Source organism: Eurosta solidaginis, chromosome 4, assembly GCF_040869045.1.
Source record: "Eurosta solidaginis isolate ZX-2024a chromosome 4, ASM4086904v1, whole genome shotgun sequence".
NCBI lineage: Eukaryota > Metazoa > Arthropoda > Insecta > Diptera > Tephritidae > Eurosta > Eurosta solidaginis.
Window position 1 is genome coordinate 243,093,393 of NC_090322.1, and position 18,005 is coordinate 243,111,397.

General features: G+C 32.0%; 1 protein-coding gene across 2 annotated transcripts; it reads left to right on the top strand.

Annotated features, from left to right (window-relative positions):
• Positions 1-2,538: 2,538 nt before the first annotated feature.
• Positions 2,539-11,981, top strand: LOC137251175 (uncharacterized). Of its 2 annotated transcripts, XM_067785333.1 has the most exons (4): positions 2,539-2,779; positions 8,174-8,327; positions 8,826-8,967; positions 9,010-11,981. In XM_067785333.1, exons 1-4 carry the CDS (start codon positions 2,689-2,691, stop codon positions 9,070-9,072), a joined length of 450 nt encoding a protein of 149 aa, XP_067641434.1. In that variant the 5' UTR covers positions 2,539-2,688; the 3' UTR covers positions 9,073-11,981. The 2 variants fall into 2 exon arrangements, with proteins under 2 accessions (XP_067641434.1, XP_067641435.1); XM_067785334.1 differs by having other exon boundaries at positions 2,546-2,779; positions 8,826-11,981.
• The last annotated feature ends 6,024 nt before the right edge of the window (positions 11,982-18,005 follow it).

Sequence of the window (18,005 nt, forward strand, 5' to 3'; positions counted from 1 at the left end):
TTTACAAATTTATGTAACTTAGTTTGTTTTTTGTTGAAAATAATTAGCTTCTTACTGCATCTCAAAATTAACAGTGTACATTAGGATGTTTCTTTTTCAGTAGATTGTTTACTGACATAATATATAAATTAAATAATTATGTTATACTAAGGTTATTCAATTTCAATAGCTTTCAAGCGAAATCCTCTTAAGATTTTAAAGAATTAATGAGCTTAACACTAGTAAATAAAAATTGTTATTCAACTATTATTTTAGTTTTATTGTGAACAACTGAAAAGAAGGAAACATTTACTGGAATATTGCTATGGTACCATTTCGAAAACCGCCACGTCATCATTAGACAATTGTCATGTTTTTTTGTTTATTTCAATCGGTTTCACCGAGGATCGACTGGGCTTTTATGTTTTATTTGCTTTCTTTGCTAATTTCAATTTTATCCCATTTTCACGCTCTGGTAAATTCCTACCTCAAAGCAGTATAAATCTACGTTTCCAAACTTCGTCATATCTTTTAAGAGTTCAAAAATGTTTAGGAATTTTTCACAATTTTTTCTTTACTTAAAATTTTTTTTATAGTAATTTTTTTATTTTGTTTTATAAATCAACATTTAAAAACCGGTTCAAAACTTTTTAAAATTCAAAAATGAAAAATTCGAAACTTTTTCCAGTTAATAAAAATATCACTTTAGAAAAATAGATTCTAATATTTTGTACAGAAATCCAGTTTAAAAGCAGTAAGATACTGAGTTTCCAAGATTCCTTCAAATCTTTTAAGACTTCAAAATTGTTGAAGTATTTTTATTATAATTTTAATTTTCCATAGAAATCTCATTTCAAAGCAGTATAAGTGGACAAATTTTGTTCACAACAGTGAGAGTTCAAAAAAGTTTCGATAATTAAAAAAAGAAAAATATGTATTTTAAATTTAAAAAATTGCAATAATTGCTTCATAGAAAACAATATCAATTTAATTCCAAACTTTCTTCCAATCATTGAAGAGTGAGAAAAGTTTCAACAATTAAGAAAAATATTAAAATCTTAAATAAAATAAAAATTTAACCGTCTTTTTCTAGAAAGCTATAGCAGTATAAATCATTATTAAAAATTTTGTTCATGTCTTTAAAAAGTCCGAAAAATTTTCAAAATTGCAAATTTAAAGTTTTTTCAGAAGAAAAACATTTTTTTTCAAATTTTTAATCAAATTAAAACTCAATAGTTTTTTTTAAAGAATTCAATAATTTTTTCATAGAAGTCTACAGCAACAATGTAAATCTATGCACACTACAAGCTCTGTTCATGTCTGTAAAAAGTTCCAAAATGTTTCGAAAGTTTTTGAATTTTTTTTATATTTGAATAAAAAAAAATATATTTAAATTTTTTATCAAATAAAAATTAAATCTTTTTAATAATCATCTTAAGCAGTGGGCACATTTTCTAATTCTGGTTTTGAAATTTGATTAAAAAATTTTTAATAATTTTTTAATAGAAATCTCATTTTGAAGCACTACTCTGTTTACATCCGTTAAGGGTACAACCAAGTTAAGAAATTCAACTTTCAAAAACTTTTCAATTGTTTTTGCGCAAAAATACAATTTGCTGCCTTTACAATAATAATCTCACAAAGTGTAGATATTGGGTCCTCATAAGATCGAGTGGCCACAAAAACATTTTTTAAGGCATCACCAATTTCACTCTAAATAAAAATAAATGCGTTTTCGTGGAATTCACCTTATATGAATGGACGTATCATTTGGTGGCTCATATGTTGCGTGATCTTGATTTCAATTACAATTAAACTTAAAATTATTAGTTAATAAAGCAACAAACACAGGTAGAATTGAATAGCAGTGAAAATTATATAGTGCCGTCATAAAAAGAAAATATAATTTAAAAATAACAATAAACTTTTAGTTAAGTGAATAAATAATGTAGAGTAGGTACGTACATACTAATTGTCTATTGTTATCAACAAAAAGTGTACAATACTCAAAACAAGTTTTTATTTATATACAGAGAATGGCTTTGTTTAGGCAAAAGAGTTGCCAGATGTAAGCGAATCAATTTCTAAATAAATATTAAAAATTTCTAAAATTAATAATGACAACAATAAAACATTGGTGCGATATTAGACCTCTGGTTAAAGTACAAACACTATTTGTTTGAAGAACAGCTCATTTTACAATTACTCCCACAAAATTCCAAAATGCGACATTCTTAAAAAAATAATATTTATAATATTTGCTACATTTTGATTTCGGCAGCCGAAGTGCGGAGTTAATCCAGCCGATATACTAATATCAGTACTTCGCACAAAAAAAATTAAAAAAAATTTCAATGGAATATTTATTGTGGATGAAAATCCCGCGTACATCAATCTGGCAACACAACAAATTTGAGTAGTTAAGGGAAAGCGTCTTGCTTACCGGCGCTAAACTTGAAACAGTTTAAGGTAAACAAAGAAAACAATTGAAGCATATTAATAAAGAGAGAGCGCCGAAGCTTGAACTAAGCAAATTCTGACAATTTGAGTATATTTGAAGCGTGAGAAAGAATCGACCATTTGATTTGCTGCAGCCGACAGATAAAGACATCTTAAATATAAATAGCTCATGCTTTAAAAGTTTTGAAACGTAAAAAGTTTTTAAAAATATTTCGTAAGTTAAGAATTCTTAAATTTATAAAAAACAACATGAATTTTGTGTCATATATATCGAGCCTTGCGCTTATGGCCTTCTGTTGGTGTACAAGTGCTGAAAGATTTCCAGAAATTACATTATATGGTAAGTGGAGCATGTAAAAAATGCAGTGGTGTTCTATATGAAAACGAAAAATGTGTGAATTTCATCCCCAAGAAGTGCTAAAAAATTTTTTTTAAGTACACCAACAAAAGTTTTGATATTACTCCGAAGTGCTAGCACTGCACTACAATTTTTTGTGTGTAAATACACCTGCGTGCAGAGCTGCCACTCATATATTTTTTTTCGTACCAAAATACGTACCAAAAGGCTTTTGAGCGTAACAAAAAATTTTTCCCAGTAATAAAAGACAAATGATTTTTACTTCCTTAATATTAGGTCGGTTGAATGTTTGTCCGCTTTTAATGCAAATCTTGGAACCAATTTTTATGTAACTTCTCATTGAGCTACAAACATGAAACCTCAGAGACACCGTGACAAAGGAACAAAAGAAGAAAAAAATTGCGTTAGGTGGCGCACGGATCGAAAAAATTAGATAATAATTTGGAAATTTGAAACCGGTTTTTAAGTAACTTCCCGATGAGTTGGAGGCTAGAAATTTTGAGCTTAATTCAGAGGTCGATGACAGCCGATGACATGTATGTAAGTTCTCATTGAGCTACAAGCGTAAAACTTAACACATAGGTTAAGACACCGAGAAAATGTAAGAAAAGGAGAAAATAAAAATAAAATAAAATAAAAAATTTAAATTAATTTAAAATTTTAAGCACTTCCTTTATATAAATGGACAAAAATCAGCGAAAGATGTCTCCTTATATAAAGACATATTCTTGCTAAACTTTGATTTTTAAATTTTGACATAGAAATTGCAAAAATATTTATGAGAAGTAAAAATATAAAGGTGGAGCGCAATTGATTGATTAATAATATTTCGTTTCCTACCAACTTTCCAATTCAAGTATTGTGCGCTCCAGTTTTATATTTTTACTTCTCATAAATATTTTTGCAATGTCTATGTCAAAATTTAAAAACCAAAGTTTAGTAAGAATATGTTTTTATATAAGGAGACATTTTTCGCTGATTTTTGTCCATTTATATAAAGGAAGTGCTTAAAATTTTTTTTTATGTTTTTATTTTATTATTTATTATTTTCAATAGAGAAACAACACTTATACAACTTGAATTAACTTGATTAAATCTATGTATATATAATTTAAAGAAAAATATTTAGCATATTAAAGCTTGAAATGCAAAAATTAAAAGGAACTATAATTTCAATGCTGAGTTCAAAAATCAACATTTTCTTACATATATCAGATGTCAGATATTTTCATGTTTTTTTCTTGTAGCATGAACTAACTATTTTATATGTTTATAATCTCTTTCAGCAGACCATACATTGCATTTCATTTCTAGCTAACTCCTTACAAATCATAATGTTATGGATGGTTTTAACTCGTAACTATTAACTATTTCTAAGTTTTGTTTCTATAAGGTTAAGCGATGAAAACTTTCTTTCTGCAGCTGCAGAGATATGCGGTAAAGATAACAAATTAAAAACAAACTTAGTCAATACCGGGAACTTTAGCTCTCCCAATCCATTTTTAAAGCTCCCTACCCTTTGCCAAAAAGAATTTATATCTAAACCGCTTTTCAAATTATGGTCACTTAACTTAAGCAAAGTCCATTGGCTAATGATTTTCTCATCGTCATCACTTAAATGTTGAAATTTTAAAATGAGATCAAATATACAGCTATCACCATCAGACAAAACTTCTGGAGGTGTTATAATTTTTAATAATTCAAGATCTTTTCGATTACAATCAAACCGAATTTTGATTTGATCCAACAGCCCAACATAAAATCGCTTTCTAGGAAAAAGTACCAAAATCAAAAACAACGTACGGACGTACCAAATCGTTTTTAAAGCACCAGTTTTAGTACGAAAGTACCAATTCCGGCAGTTTCTGCGAGTAAAACAAAAAAAATCAAAAATTATTTGTTAATTTTGTTATTGATTTTTATCTTTATGATAGTGAAAGAAATTGTATGAATAACTTCGAAAAAATTCAAAAACGTTGTCGAAAAAATTCGAAAACTAAAATTAATGATAAAAAAATATATTGAAAGAATATATTCAAAAAAATTATATTTTTGTTTTACGATAATATATTAAAGGAATAACTTCGAAAACATTCGAAAACGTTTTCTAAAATTAAAATTGTTCTGGCCATTATTTTTCGATTTCTGTCTTAACGATAATAAAAAAAAAATTGAATGAATAACATCATAAAAATTCGAAAACATTATCGAAAGAATTCGAAAACTAAAATTAATGACAAAAAATATAATGAATGAGTAACTTCAATAAAATTCGAAAACGTTTTCGAAAGTCAAAATTGATTTGGTTATTTAATTTTTGTTTTAGGGAAATAAAAAAGTATATTGAAGGAATAACTTAGAAAACATTCGAAAACGTTTTCGAAAATTAAAACTGATGTAGCCATTTTATTTTTCGATTTCTGTCTTAACGATAATAAAAATAAGTAAAGGTGTCTATGTTCGGGTGTAACCGAACATTATAAACTCAGCGTGAGCTTCAGTTGTACATTTCATTTCAGATAAATTACTTTTCTACATAACACGTGGCACCGCCCGTTTAAAAAAAATTTCTCCCAATTTCCTCTTACAATAAAACTTGATAAGTGAAATATCATTGATTCAAAACTATTTTTTGCTAAGTATAGCTTATTATTATAGTCTGCGACCCTTTTAAATTAGTTTTAAATCTAAGTTGCCTTGGTGTTTAACCGATCCCATCCATTTTACTAGAAATATTTTTTGCTATAAGGAAAATATGTGTACACAATTTCATTACGATATGTTAATTTTTTTCGAGTTATGGCTCCCGAAACATAGAAAATTCCTTATTCATAAAAGGGGCGGTGCCACGCCCATTTTTTAAATTTGAAGTTTTTCCTATTTATTGTTATAAATCCACTTGGGAAATGAAATACCATTGATATAAAGCTCTTTTTTGCAAACACATAGCATATTTTATTCGCCCACGACCCTTTTTAAAATCTTTTATATAAAAGTGGGCGTGGTCTTTAACCGATTTCATTAGTTTTCCCTTAAATTATTCCTTGTAGTAAAGGCAACCTCTCTGCCAAATTTTGTTGCGATAGGTTTAACGATTTTTGATTTATGATTAATAATATTTATAAAATTTTTTCTAAATTTTCATCAAGAGTCTCAATATCAGTTCACATGTCAAATTTCAACATTCTAGGTGTATAATTTACTAAATTATCAGATTTTTTGTGGTTTTCAAAATTTTATATATATAAAAAGTGGGCGTGGTTATAATCCGATTTTGCTCATTTTCAATACCAATCTATTCTGGGTCCAGATAAGTTAGTGTACCAAACTTGGTGAAGATATCACAATATTTACTGAAGTTATCGTGCTAACGGACGGACGGACGGACGGACATGGCTCAATCAAATTTTTTTTCGATACTGTTGATTTTGATATATGGAAGTCTATATCTATCTCGATTCCTTTATACCTGTACAACGAACCGTTATCCAATCAAAGTTAATATACTCTGTGTGCAAAGCACACTGAGTATAAAAATTTAATGAATAGCTTCAAAAAAAATTCGAAAACATTACGAAAGAATTCGAAAATTAAAAAAATATAAATTTTTTTATTTTTTGATTTCTGTCTTAACGATAATAAAAAATAAATTGAATGAATAACTTCAAAGAAGTTTGATGTTTTCGAAAGTATCCGAAAGTTAAAATTGGTTTGGTTATTTATTTTTTGTTTAAGGATAATAAAAAAGTATATTGGAGTAATAACTTCGAAAACATTCGATTTCTGTCTTAATGATAATAAAAAAAAATTGAATGAATAACTTCAAAGAATTTCGAAAATATTATCGAAAGAATACAAAAATTAAAAATATATTTATATATATATAATAAAACAAATTGAATGAATAACTTCAAAAAGATTTCGAAAATATTATCGAAAGGATTCGAAAATTAAAAATATATTTATTTTTTTATTCTTCGATTTCTGTCTTAATGATAGTAAAAAAATGTAATGGGTAACTTCAAAAAAATTCGAAAAATTATCGAAAGGATTCGGAAATTAAAAATATATTTATTATTTTATTTTTCGTTTTCTGCCTTTACGATAATAAAAAATATTTGAATGAGTAACTTCGAAAACCTTCGATTCGATTCGAGCTCAAGGCCTTATGATAATTATTGTTATTTTTTAATTTTTCTATAATTGATTAATCAGTACCGAAGAAGATTTAATGATGAGCTGTACGAGCTATACGCAGACATCAACATAAAAAATAAATAAATGTAAGGCGCGATAACCTCCGAAGAGATCTAAGGCCGAGTTTCTCTTCCAATTTGCGTCGTGCTCCTCTTGATTTTTCCCTACAAATTGGCCGGACGGGACCTACATGTTTTATGCCGACTCCGAACGGCATCTGCAAGGCAGATGAGTTTTCACTGAGAGCTTTTCATGGCAGAAATACAATCGGAGCGCTTGCCAGACACTGCCGAGGGGCGACCCCGCTTAGAAAAATTTTCTTCTAATTGAAAAATCTTATTTCTAAAATTTTGATGTTGCTTTGCCCGGGAGTTGAACCCAGGGCATACGGTGTGATAGGCGGAGCACGCTACCATCACAACACGGTGGCCGCCAATATAGTCAACATAGTCCAGCGAATTAAAACGCAGCGGCTGCGCTGGCTAGGCCATGTTATGCGAATGAAAGATGATGCTCCGGCCAAGAAAGTGTTTCTATCGGAACCCGCCTATGGAAGCAGAGGTAGAGGGCGACTCCGTTGGAAGGACCAGGTGGAAAACGATTTAAACTCCCTTGGTGTGACCAATTGGCGCCGGTTGGCGGAGCGTAGGAGCTACTGGCGCGCCTTGTTGGACGTCCATAACCTTTTAGACGGTTAAGCGCCAATTAAGTAAGTAAGTAAGATTAATCAGTCAAACAAACCACCGCTGTATAGCTAAATGGTTAGCGCAGCGTGCCCAAAGCGTACTGATGATGAAGGCTTAGCACCCTTCGAAATGGATCTATCTGCGCAGCTATGGTAGGTTGTCTGACGAATTTTCTACTTACTATTCAAAAAAAAAAAACAGTTTTTCAATTATAGAAAAATTAAAAAATAACAATAATTATCATTAGAAAAAAATTATTGTTCTGGCCTTGAGCTCGAATCGAACCTTGAATCATTCATCAATAGACCGATAAAACGAAATTTTAAAAAACTTTCCATTGCTATTTTTGTTTTCGCATCTGTAGGCTATTTGAAAAGTAACTAATCAAAATATGAGTAAGCAATTTATCTCACAGCCGTAATAAATTATTTTAATTCTAAGGCTACTATAGTGCACAAAAAACCATAACTTTTTCTGTACATTTTTGCTCCAGAGGGTGATGCTTGTGTTACCAGCAGTTATGATGGCACCTGTCTAATAGAGAAACAATGTTCTAACTTAGAGCATATAATAAGTCATAAGGGGTTGTATGCCCGAGATGTGGGTCGCTGCGGCTATACGGTATACGAGGAAATTATTTGTTGTCCGTAAGTTATTTTATGCCTTTTTTTCTTAAATAATTGGGGCAATCACAGTTTGGTGCAAAAATTAACATCTGGTAACTTTACCTTGTCAATATACTTATAAATCATGGCGGAACCAGTAACAGGTGACTGCTGGAAATCAGCTGATTGGTACTGACAGTACGATTTTGAGATACGTGCATCGAGTTACAAAAACAAAGTACCTGGAACTTTTTTTAAAGTGTATAGGTATGTCGCCGTGCTGCCACCTTGTATAGGTCAGCCATGTTCTAAATCAGCTAATACGTGATGCCAGCTTGACAAGAGAGAACAAGGTAGGACTAAAATATTATGCTTCCCAGTTTGCGCTATCTCTCGAATAATAACAGCAATGCAAACTAAAGTTAATAGACGACAGGATTAATACCCGAAATAATATGAAACTGTGATTTTCCCAAATATTTGTTCTGCAATTGTTGTATAAATAATGTATTTATGCAATTTTTATTTTTCTAATTTTAGCACCAATATTGCTGAACGTCCATTATCCAAAAAATATTTTGAATCATATGAAGTTAGTACAAATGTAACATTGATTATTACTACGACTTCTATTGTACAGTGTGAGAAAATTGGCGAAGATTTGGTGTTTAGTAATTTCACGCGAGCAGAACATGTGCATTAATTTAATATGAAATAGTTTGCAAGCAAATCATATCCTAGAAAGTTATATTTATTACATACATACATACATATATGCAAGCATTAAAGTAGATAGAATTTCAAGGGGAACATATTCTTGAAAATTTTCAACTATAAATTTTTTTTTTGTATTTAAATGCACAGTAATTTATATGATTATAATTAAGTAATAATAATCGTTAGGCTGTATCGAATTATCTAGGTGAAGTTTTAAATATTTTTGTTATTTATGTATGTTTGTTTAATGGTGTGTTCAGTTTATGCTTATATTTAAGAATTCATGAGCTTAACACCGGCTTATAATAATTGAATTTCAATTATTATGTTTTCTAAGAGAAACTGAAAAGAAAGAAACATTTACTGGCATATTGTGATGGAACCATTTCGAAAACCGCCAATGTAATCATCATCAGGCAATTTTGTAATGTTATCAAAGGTTTCACCGAGATTCGAACCGTTAATCACATGGTGAAATTGCAGTTGCCTTTAACCACTAGGCTACCCTGTTGGTATTTGTTTTCATGCTTATCACAGTTTTTCTCATTTCTACACTAACAATACAATTGAGACATTTTGTCTCTATATTAATTTGTGTGCCATGTAGATTTGTTTCTGTAAAGTTCTTCTTCGTTGCGAATGAGAAGCTTTGTAAACTCGGGCTCAGTTTTACATATTTATGTATGTTTGTTTAATGGTGTGTTCAGTTTATACTTATATTTAAGAATTCATTAGCTTAACACCGGCTTATAATAAATGAATATAGAAATGAGAAAAACTGAATTAAGTATGAAAACCAATACCAGCAGGATAGCCTAGTGGTTAAAGGCAACTGCAGTTTCACCATGTGAATCCCATGTTCGAATCCCGGTGAAACCTTTGATAACATTACAAAATTGGCTGATGATTATTACGTTGGCGGTTTTCGAAATGGTTCCATCGCAATATGCCAGTAAATGTTTCTTTCTTTTCAGTTTCTCTTAGAAAACATAATAATTGAAATTCGGTTATTATAAGCCGGTGTTAAGCTCATGAATTCTTAAATATAAATTTTTCTTATTGTTTTCATAACAAAGCGTATTTTTTTGTTTACATAATAGCAGTCGCTTCCATCGAAAGTGTTAAACTATGCAAAAGCGTCTATCGGACCAAGCTTAAATAAAAAGGATTAATTTTGGTTCAAATATACTAAATTAGCAACCTTGATTACAATTTCTACACATCTAATGCATTTCCTCCTAAAAATATTGCAAGATTTTGTTACACACCACAACCAAATTTGTTCCACATTCAAGTACGCAATGTCCGGAATTGCCTTCTGTCAAATTGCAATATTTTTCGGGTCTAACCTAAAAAACGCCAGTGAGCTGAGGAAAAGGGCGAACTAAGTGCCATTAGGTCGTTAGCAAATTTGGATTCAGCGCATTGAAACGCATGAGAGTACAATGCATCACCAGATGCTTCTATTTTTTTAGTCTGTGTATATTATCGATTTCAAAGTGCTCCCTCCTTAGGAATATGTACACAGCCACAAACAAAAAAGTTGAGAGACCTGGTAATGTCGCATATGAACTCCCCGGCATTTGTATGCCTTGTTTTAGAAATCGACATCACGATTGATTTTACGGGTCGTATTTCGGCCATAACCTCAGAACCAGAAAATATTACTGGCGATTGAAGCTTTTCCAGTTTGGGCGAAGCAGGACTCTCAAAATAGGGCAACTCTGACAATATATTCAGATTTAAGTGCTTAGCAGATACAATCCGTATTCTTCATGACGCTCACCGATTTCAATTTACAGCACGTACGTTGCGTAATAGGAGACACATAACAATTGACGTAAATAAGTTTATTTCGTAAAGAAATTGTGATTTATATCCTCAAAATCATATTAATTGGTAAAATAAAAGCAAAGCTTAATTTTTTAAACAATTTTTACACAAAAACATACTAAAAAGAGCAAAGAAATGCCGTGCAACATATTAGTCGCGTCAGAATGAACTTTTCCATTTAGGTGCATTCAACACAATCTTATGTGAAAAGTTGGATGTGGCGCAGCCATCAGAAACGGGACATTTGGCAAAGTATGACGAATGCGACAACTTATACGTTGCCTATCTGCCGTTTTAGTATTCAAATATGCACAGCCAATTCAGCTGTCAGTTTCTTCCTTGCCCGCAACGTATTGTATCTGCTTAGGCCATAAGTGTCTCAAACACATTTTTCGCATTACCATATCCACCAATTTTTTGTGCAAATGCATATTTTATTTATTTTTATTTTTTTGAAGATCTGCAACTTGTGTTTTGACAACACCTGCAGATAAGAAAAGAAAGCGGATTCCGCCTACATTTTCCATTTTTAACTTTTAAACACAAAAAACAAAAAAAAAAAAAAATATATATATATTAGGATGGGTACAATTACGAAAGCCAATATCTATGTTTTGAAGGATAATTTCGAAAAACAGGAAAATATATTTTTTTCTTGTGTATAAATCTCTTAAAAAATTTGATTTGGTCCAATATTGAATCAAGTGATATGCAGTGTTATGAAATGATTTTTTTCAAATACAATTTTATTCGGTAAAATATGTTTTTTCGAGTGAAGATGATAATCAGTGAAATCCTTTAATGATTGTTCTCTTTCAATAAAAAAAATCTAAAATGTTTCACTAAAAGAATTCCACGCACCCTAATACTCATACACACACCCTAATACTCATATATACACTATGCACCTTAATAAAATTCTCATATAAGTTTAAACTCACAATAAACTCATTGTACAATAAAATTTTCTGATACCATTCATCGGAACTAAATGATACAGCTCGAGAGTTTAGCTCCTAATTAGATTTGTCTGTAAGAAACTGTTAGTTTTGTATAGATAAGCTTTTAAATCGTACTCACATTTTGTTTTCCAATTAAGTAGGTATGTGATGCAAATAAAAATAGCGTTTTTTCTTTATCACTCAATTGTGTAACTTTTTATTTCCATATAAAAGCGTTACATTTTAAATAAATCAACAACGAACAAAGAATTTGTAATTCGATTATGATTTCTACGGAAATTAAAAAAAATATATATATGTAGTTCAAAGTAAATTTTGCAAAACAAATCCACTGTTTGATTCGCAGGAAAGTTGAGGGTCATTATTATAGTAATAATAAAGCTTCGATTTCATTTGAGAACGGAGAAAGGTCGTTTGCTTCACTGTTGTATTCATTAGCTTTGCGCAGATATGACGATGGTATAGCAAATAAATACATACAGGACTTCCTCATATTATGGGCTTGGTCGGTGCAGTCAAATAACTCCCAAATGCAATAACTCCCAACAAAAAAATGAAATAACTCCCAAATATTTGCCATACAAATTGGGACTTATTTCATAATTTTTGCTGGTAATTATTTCATAATGAAATAACTCCCAAATGAAATAATCCCCAATAAAATTTCTTTGGGAGTTATTTCATAATTTTTTGAGATTGGGAGTTATTTCATTTTTATTGGGACTTACTTCATTGTTTGTTATTTAATTTTTGTTGGGAGTTATTTGATTTTCTTAAAAATACAATTTTATCAAACTTTGACGTTCTTCTAACAGTTTCTATGGGTCGGCTATACATTAAGGGACCAATTGGTTTTATTCGTAAACCAAAGGGGTTTGAACTTTGAAATTTTGCACATAGGTTCTCAGGGAGTTCCCCAAAGAGAATCAGTAAGTAATTTTTAATTGTTATTAACAATTTACTAGTAATTAGTAGTTAAAGTTACCATGGTATAACTATCACTGTTTATGTACATACGAACACTTTCACAAGAATTTTATACATAAGTACACTTTATAATGTTTATAAAACCACAACTCAACTATTTTCATTTGTTTAAATTTGCGTATTATTGTAAAATTTAATGATTTATTTGTTTACTTTCCGCGAACACAAGCATACAGCCATCTTATCTAATTCACTGCTTGCTTGGTGGTACCAGATGCTTTACATTGTTCCAACGAATGAAAAATTTTTAAATAGTACCAACGAGGAAAATGGATCTTTTTCATTCAACTCTACTTATTTATTTTACAAAAAAATAGAAAATTTGGAATAAAAAAAGGCGCGATGCACAGTAATTCTGCGTAGTACACCTTTCTGCGTAGAAGGACATCACCGTGGCGGCAGCCACGGTTATATCACACACCCGGACTTGGCATGGCGTAGCCCAGGGTTATTTTTTATAAGCGCGGCCGAAGGCCGCCTATGCAGAAAGGTGTTCTACGCAGACTTGGTCCTTTTATTTTCTACTTTTAATAAATTATGTTAATTTCATAAAAAAATGCGATTTTTTAAAATAAATTAAGTTTACTTCGACGACACTATTCAAGTTTTCTTGTAATTGTAACTTTTACATATGTACATAATAGTTTGCTGTATTTTTCAAATCTCATTGTAATTGATTATATAGTATAATATAAAAAACACGTGTCACACAATTGAGACCAATGGACTCCTAAAATACTGAACCGATTTTGAATTTGTTTTGCTCCCCGTGTGTAGTTTGATCTAACTTGAAATATGGATAGGTGACTGGGTGACTAGAGTCTCGATATATAGGCCAAAACGTGGACCCGGGTACCCCTAGAGTGTGTTTATAGAATATGGATACCAAATGAAAGCTGTTGATGAGTGCTTTAGTAGAGGGTAATTTGTATACCCCTGAGTGACTAAGGTCTCGAGATATAGGCCAAAACGTGGACCCGGGTACCCCTAGAGTGTGTTTATAGAATATGGATATCAAATGAAAGCTGTTGATGAGTGCTTTAGTAGAGGGTAATTTGCATACACCTGGGTGAGTCGGGTCTCGAGATATAGGCCAAAACGTGGACCAGGGTACCCCTAGAATGTGTCTATAGAATATGGATATCAAATGAAAGCTGTTGATGAGTGCTTTAGTAGAGGGTAATTTTCATACCCCTGGGTGACTAGGGTCTCGAGCTATAGGCCAAAAACTGGACCCGGGCACCCCTAGAATGTGTTCATAGAATATGGATATCAAATGAAGAGAAAAGAGAGAAGGAGATAGAGAAAGAGATAGATTGAGACGAAGATGGAGATAGATGAAGCGAAAAAGACGGAGGGAGGAGTGAATAAAAGGATTAGGAAAAAGTGAAGAGGAGGAGGGCAGAGTCAGACGGAAAAAGCTTATTAAAATGTATGCAGATTGGCCAAATTTTAGCGCAGGACAACGTCTGCCGGATCTTCTAATATAGTATAAAGATACCTTTTCAAATTTTGATTTGGGATTTATTTCATTTTTTTGGGACTTATTTCATTTGGGAGTTATTTAATTTTTTTTGGGACTTGTGGTTTCATTATGAAATAACTGGCAAATATTGGGAGTTAATTCATTTCCTTCTTTGGGAGTTATTTCATTTATTAAAGTTGGGAGTTATTTCATTTTTATTGGGACTTATTTCATTGGGAGTTATTTCATGGGAGTTATTTCATTTGGGAGTTATTTCACTGCACCGGCTTGGTCATATTATGCGAATGAACGAAGACGCTCCGGCTTTGAAAGTATTTCAGTCGACAGTCCCCAGAGTTGATAGAGGCAGATGGAGGAAGACTTGAACTCCCTTGGTGCTCCCAGTTATTGCGAAACAGGGATGGTTGGCGTAACTTCTTATAAAACGGCCAAAATCGCTTAGGCGGTGGTTAAGCGCCAATAAATTATGATAATCGTCCATCGGGATTAATTTCCATGTAAAGACGAAAGCTGGCTTTGAAGTTACCATGGAAATGCTTTAACAGGCCTTTGCGAGGTTTAAAGGAATTCTTTAAAAATACTTTAACTCGTTTATGACAATTTTGGGGAACTGCGAGTTGCGCGATTTTTCTGATTATTTCGATACATTTCCGATCATTTAGGAATTGTTGTCAGGATAATTTTGAAGTTATTTCGGATATTTATTTAATTCAATACTTTATTCGAATCATTTCAGTATTATTTAAGAGATAACCGCTGGCTTTTCCACGATAGTTTCGGAACTATTTGATAATAATTGAAAAAGTAGTTTCCTGAACATATCAGGACAATTTCATGGGCTATATAAAAGCACTTCGGGACTTATTCGGGATAGTTGCAGAGTTGTTTCGGGAACCTTTTAGGACAGTTTAATAAGCATTTCGATACCATTTTGGGATTAATCCCGGTTCATTTAGACACATTTTTCAAGATTGTTTTTGTGGAAGTTTCGGTACTTCTCCATGACCATGACGGCGCCGTGGTGTGGTGGTAGCGTGCTCCGCCTACCACACTGCAGATCCTGGGTGCAAGCCCCAATCCGAAAAATTAGAAAAAAGTTGTTTCATTCAGAAAAAAGTTTTTCTAAATGGGCTCGCCCCTCGGCAGTGATTTGGCCAACACTCCGAGTGTATTTCTGCCATGAGAAGTTTTTGCCTGAAAATTCATCTGCCTTGCAGATGCCTTTCGGAGTCAGTATAAAAGATGTAGTTTCCATCTCTCAAATTTGTAGGAAAAATCAAAAGGAGCACGACGCAGATTGTTAGAGAAGCTTGGCCTAAAATATCTTCGGAGTTTGTCTCGACTTGCATCTCTTTATTTATTATTATTTCAGAACCACGTAGGTTTATTGCTCCGGATAGTTTCAGGAGGTTTTCAGCACAGTTTCAGGATAAATGCCGGGATTATTTCGATAATCTTACCCGATATAATTGGATCCGTTTGAGAATAGTTTGGGAACAATTTAGGATTATTGCTTGGGTATTTCAAACTGATCTTCCAAATCCTGTTTTGAGCTAGTTGCGAGATTGTTTCCAGACCATTTCCGAATTGTTTTGGGGACAGCTCCGGACCTAAAAAAAAAAAATAAATGTAAGGCGCGATAACCTCCGAAGAGATCTAAGGCCGAACTTCTCTTCCAATTTGCGTCGTGCTCCTCTTGCTTTTCCCTACAAACTGGCCGGACGGGACCTCCATGTTTTATGCCGACTCCGAACGGCATCTGCAAGGCAGATGAGTTTTCACTGAGAGCTTTTCATGGCAGAAATACACCCGGAGCGCTTGCCAAACACTGCCGAGTGGCGACCCCGCTTAGAAAAATTTTCTTCTAATTGAAAATCCTTATTTATAAAATTTTGATGTTGCTTTGCCCGGGGTGTGAACCCAGGGCATACGGTGTGGTAGGCGGAGCACGCTACCATCACACCACGGTGGCCGCTCCGCTCCGGAACTGTTTCCTGATAACTTCGTCTTTGCTTATGGGATCGTTTCGTAACCGTTTAATTTTATTTCGGCATTGCTTAAATATAATTTCGAAACATTTTATGACTATCCTCGGAACATTTTTGAATTTCATGTTATCATTTTGGGCTGTGTAGGCCCAATTTCGAAATTATTATCGGAAACATTCCGGAGTTATTTTTATATGAGAACTATTTCTAGATTGTTGTTTCCCTGAGAAAAGTGTTTTTTATTTGTTTTAACCCTAAGTCTCTACGAACTAAACCAATAATATTTGGTAAATGGGTCATGTATATGGGGTATTCCATCCCATTTCGACCAATTTTGAACCCGACTCCTTTAGAATTGGCTGAAAGTTTTTCTTCTTTTTCTAGCTTACGAAAGACGTGTTTCAGAGTTTTTTCAAATTTTTTCATCAAACTCAAAAAAAGTTATGAATTTAAAAAAAAAACACCGTTTTTGTTTTCAAAATGCTATAACTTTTTCAAAAATTTACCGTTTGGGATCTTTTTTTTTTTAAATTTGTTTTAAATTTACTTTTCGGAAAAAATTCAAAAACATTTTTAAAGTTTTTTTTTGTAATATTTCAGTTTTTCTAGATTTTTAGAATTTCGCCATTTTTATTTTTTTTCCTCATAAAAAACTTCAATCAATTCTGCAATCATCCCCACTAATCCCGGAGTGGGCCGATATTTTTTTTTATTTAATTAAAAAAAAACTTTAAATTTTTTTTGTATTTTTTCCGAAAAATACATTTAAAAACAAATTAAAAAAAAAAAAGATCCCAAACGGTCAATTTTTGAAAAAGTTATAGCATTTTAAAAACAAAAACGGTGTTTCTTTAAAAATTCATAACTTTTTTTGAGTTGGGTGAAAAAATTTGAAAAAATTCTGAAAAACATTTTTCGTAAGCTAGAAAAACAAGAAAAACTTTCAGCCAATTATAAAGGGGTCGGGTTCAAAATTGGTCGAAATGGGATGGAATACCCATATAGATCAGCATAAAATCAAGTATAAATTAAAGATGATGCTTCCGATTTATTCACACATACCGCTTGAGCTCCTCTTAGATAAATACGCTACAGAAATTCATTGACTATTCGGCCTAAGAGATCCGCTTTATAGTTGTGAGGTCCTCATGAACCAGCCAGTTCAACCTTACTAAAGATGTAACCAACTTTGTATAAGTATCCGGTTCTGAAAAAGTAAGCGGTTACAAAAAAGTACACAGTTGCAAAATAATTTCCGGTTCTAAAAAAAAAAAACGGCTGCTAAAACATATGTGGATTAAATTCGTTTAATAGAAATTGACCCACTTTATTGTAAATGTATTTCTCCGCGCTGCGCACTTTTTCAATGCTTTTTGCTTTCCGATTCGCAACATTTCTTGTTTGTTGTGAGAATGGAAAAACTCGAAGCAACACGTGTTTGAATGCCATTCTACCGGCTTCATTGGTAGCCGACTAAATACGAGCGTTGTATTTTCACATTTTTGTTTGTTTGCTGCTTTGCTAAAACATTTCGTAAACAATATTTAAAAAAGAGAGCCTTATAACGCCTTAAAACATGCAATGAAATTACGCTCACGCTATGAGCTTTAAAGCTCCATTAAGGTGGCCAGCGAAAGCGAAAATTCTTAGAACCGGCAAGGGAAAAGCTTTGCATGAAAATATTTTGATACATATGGTTGAACACGAAGAAAAAATACTTCAGTTGGTGTCGGTATTTGAATGTTAA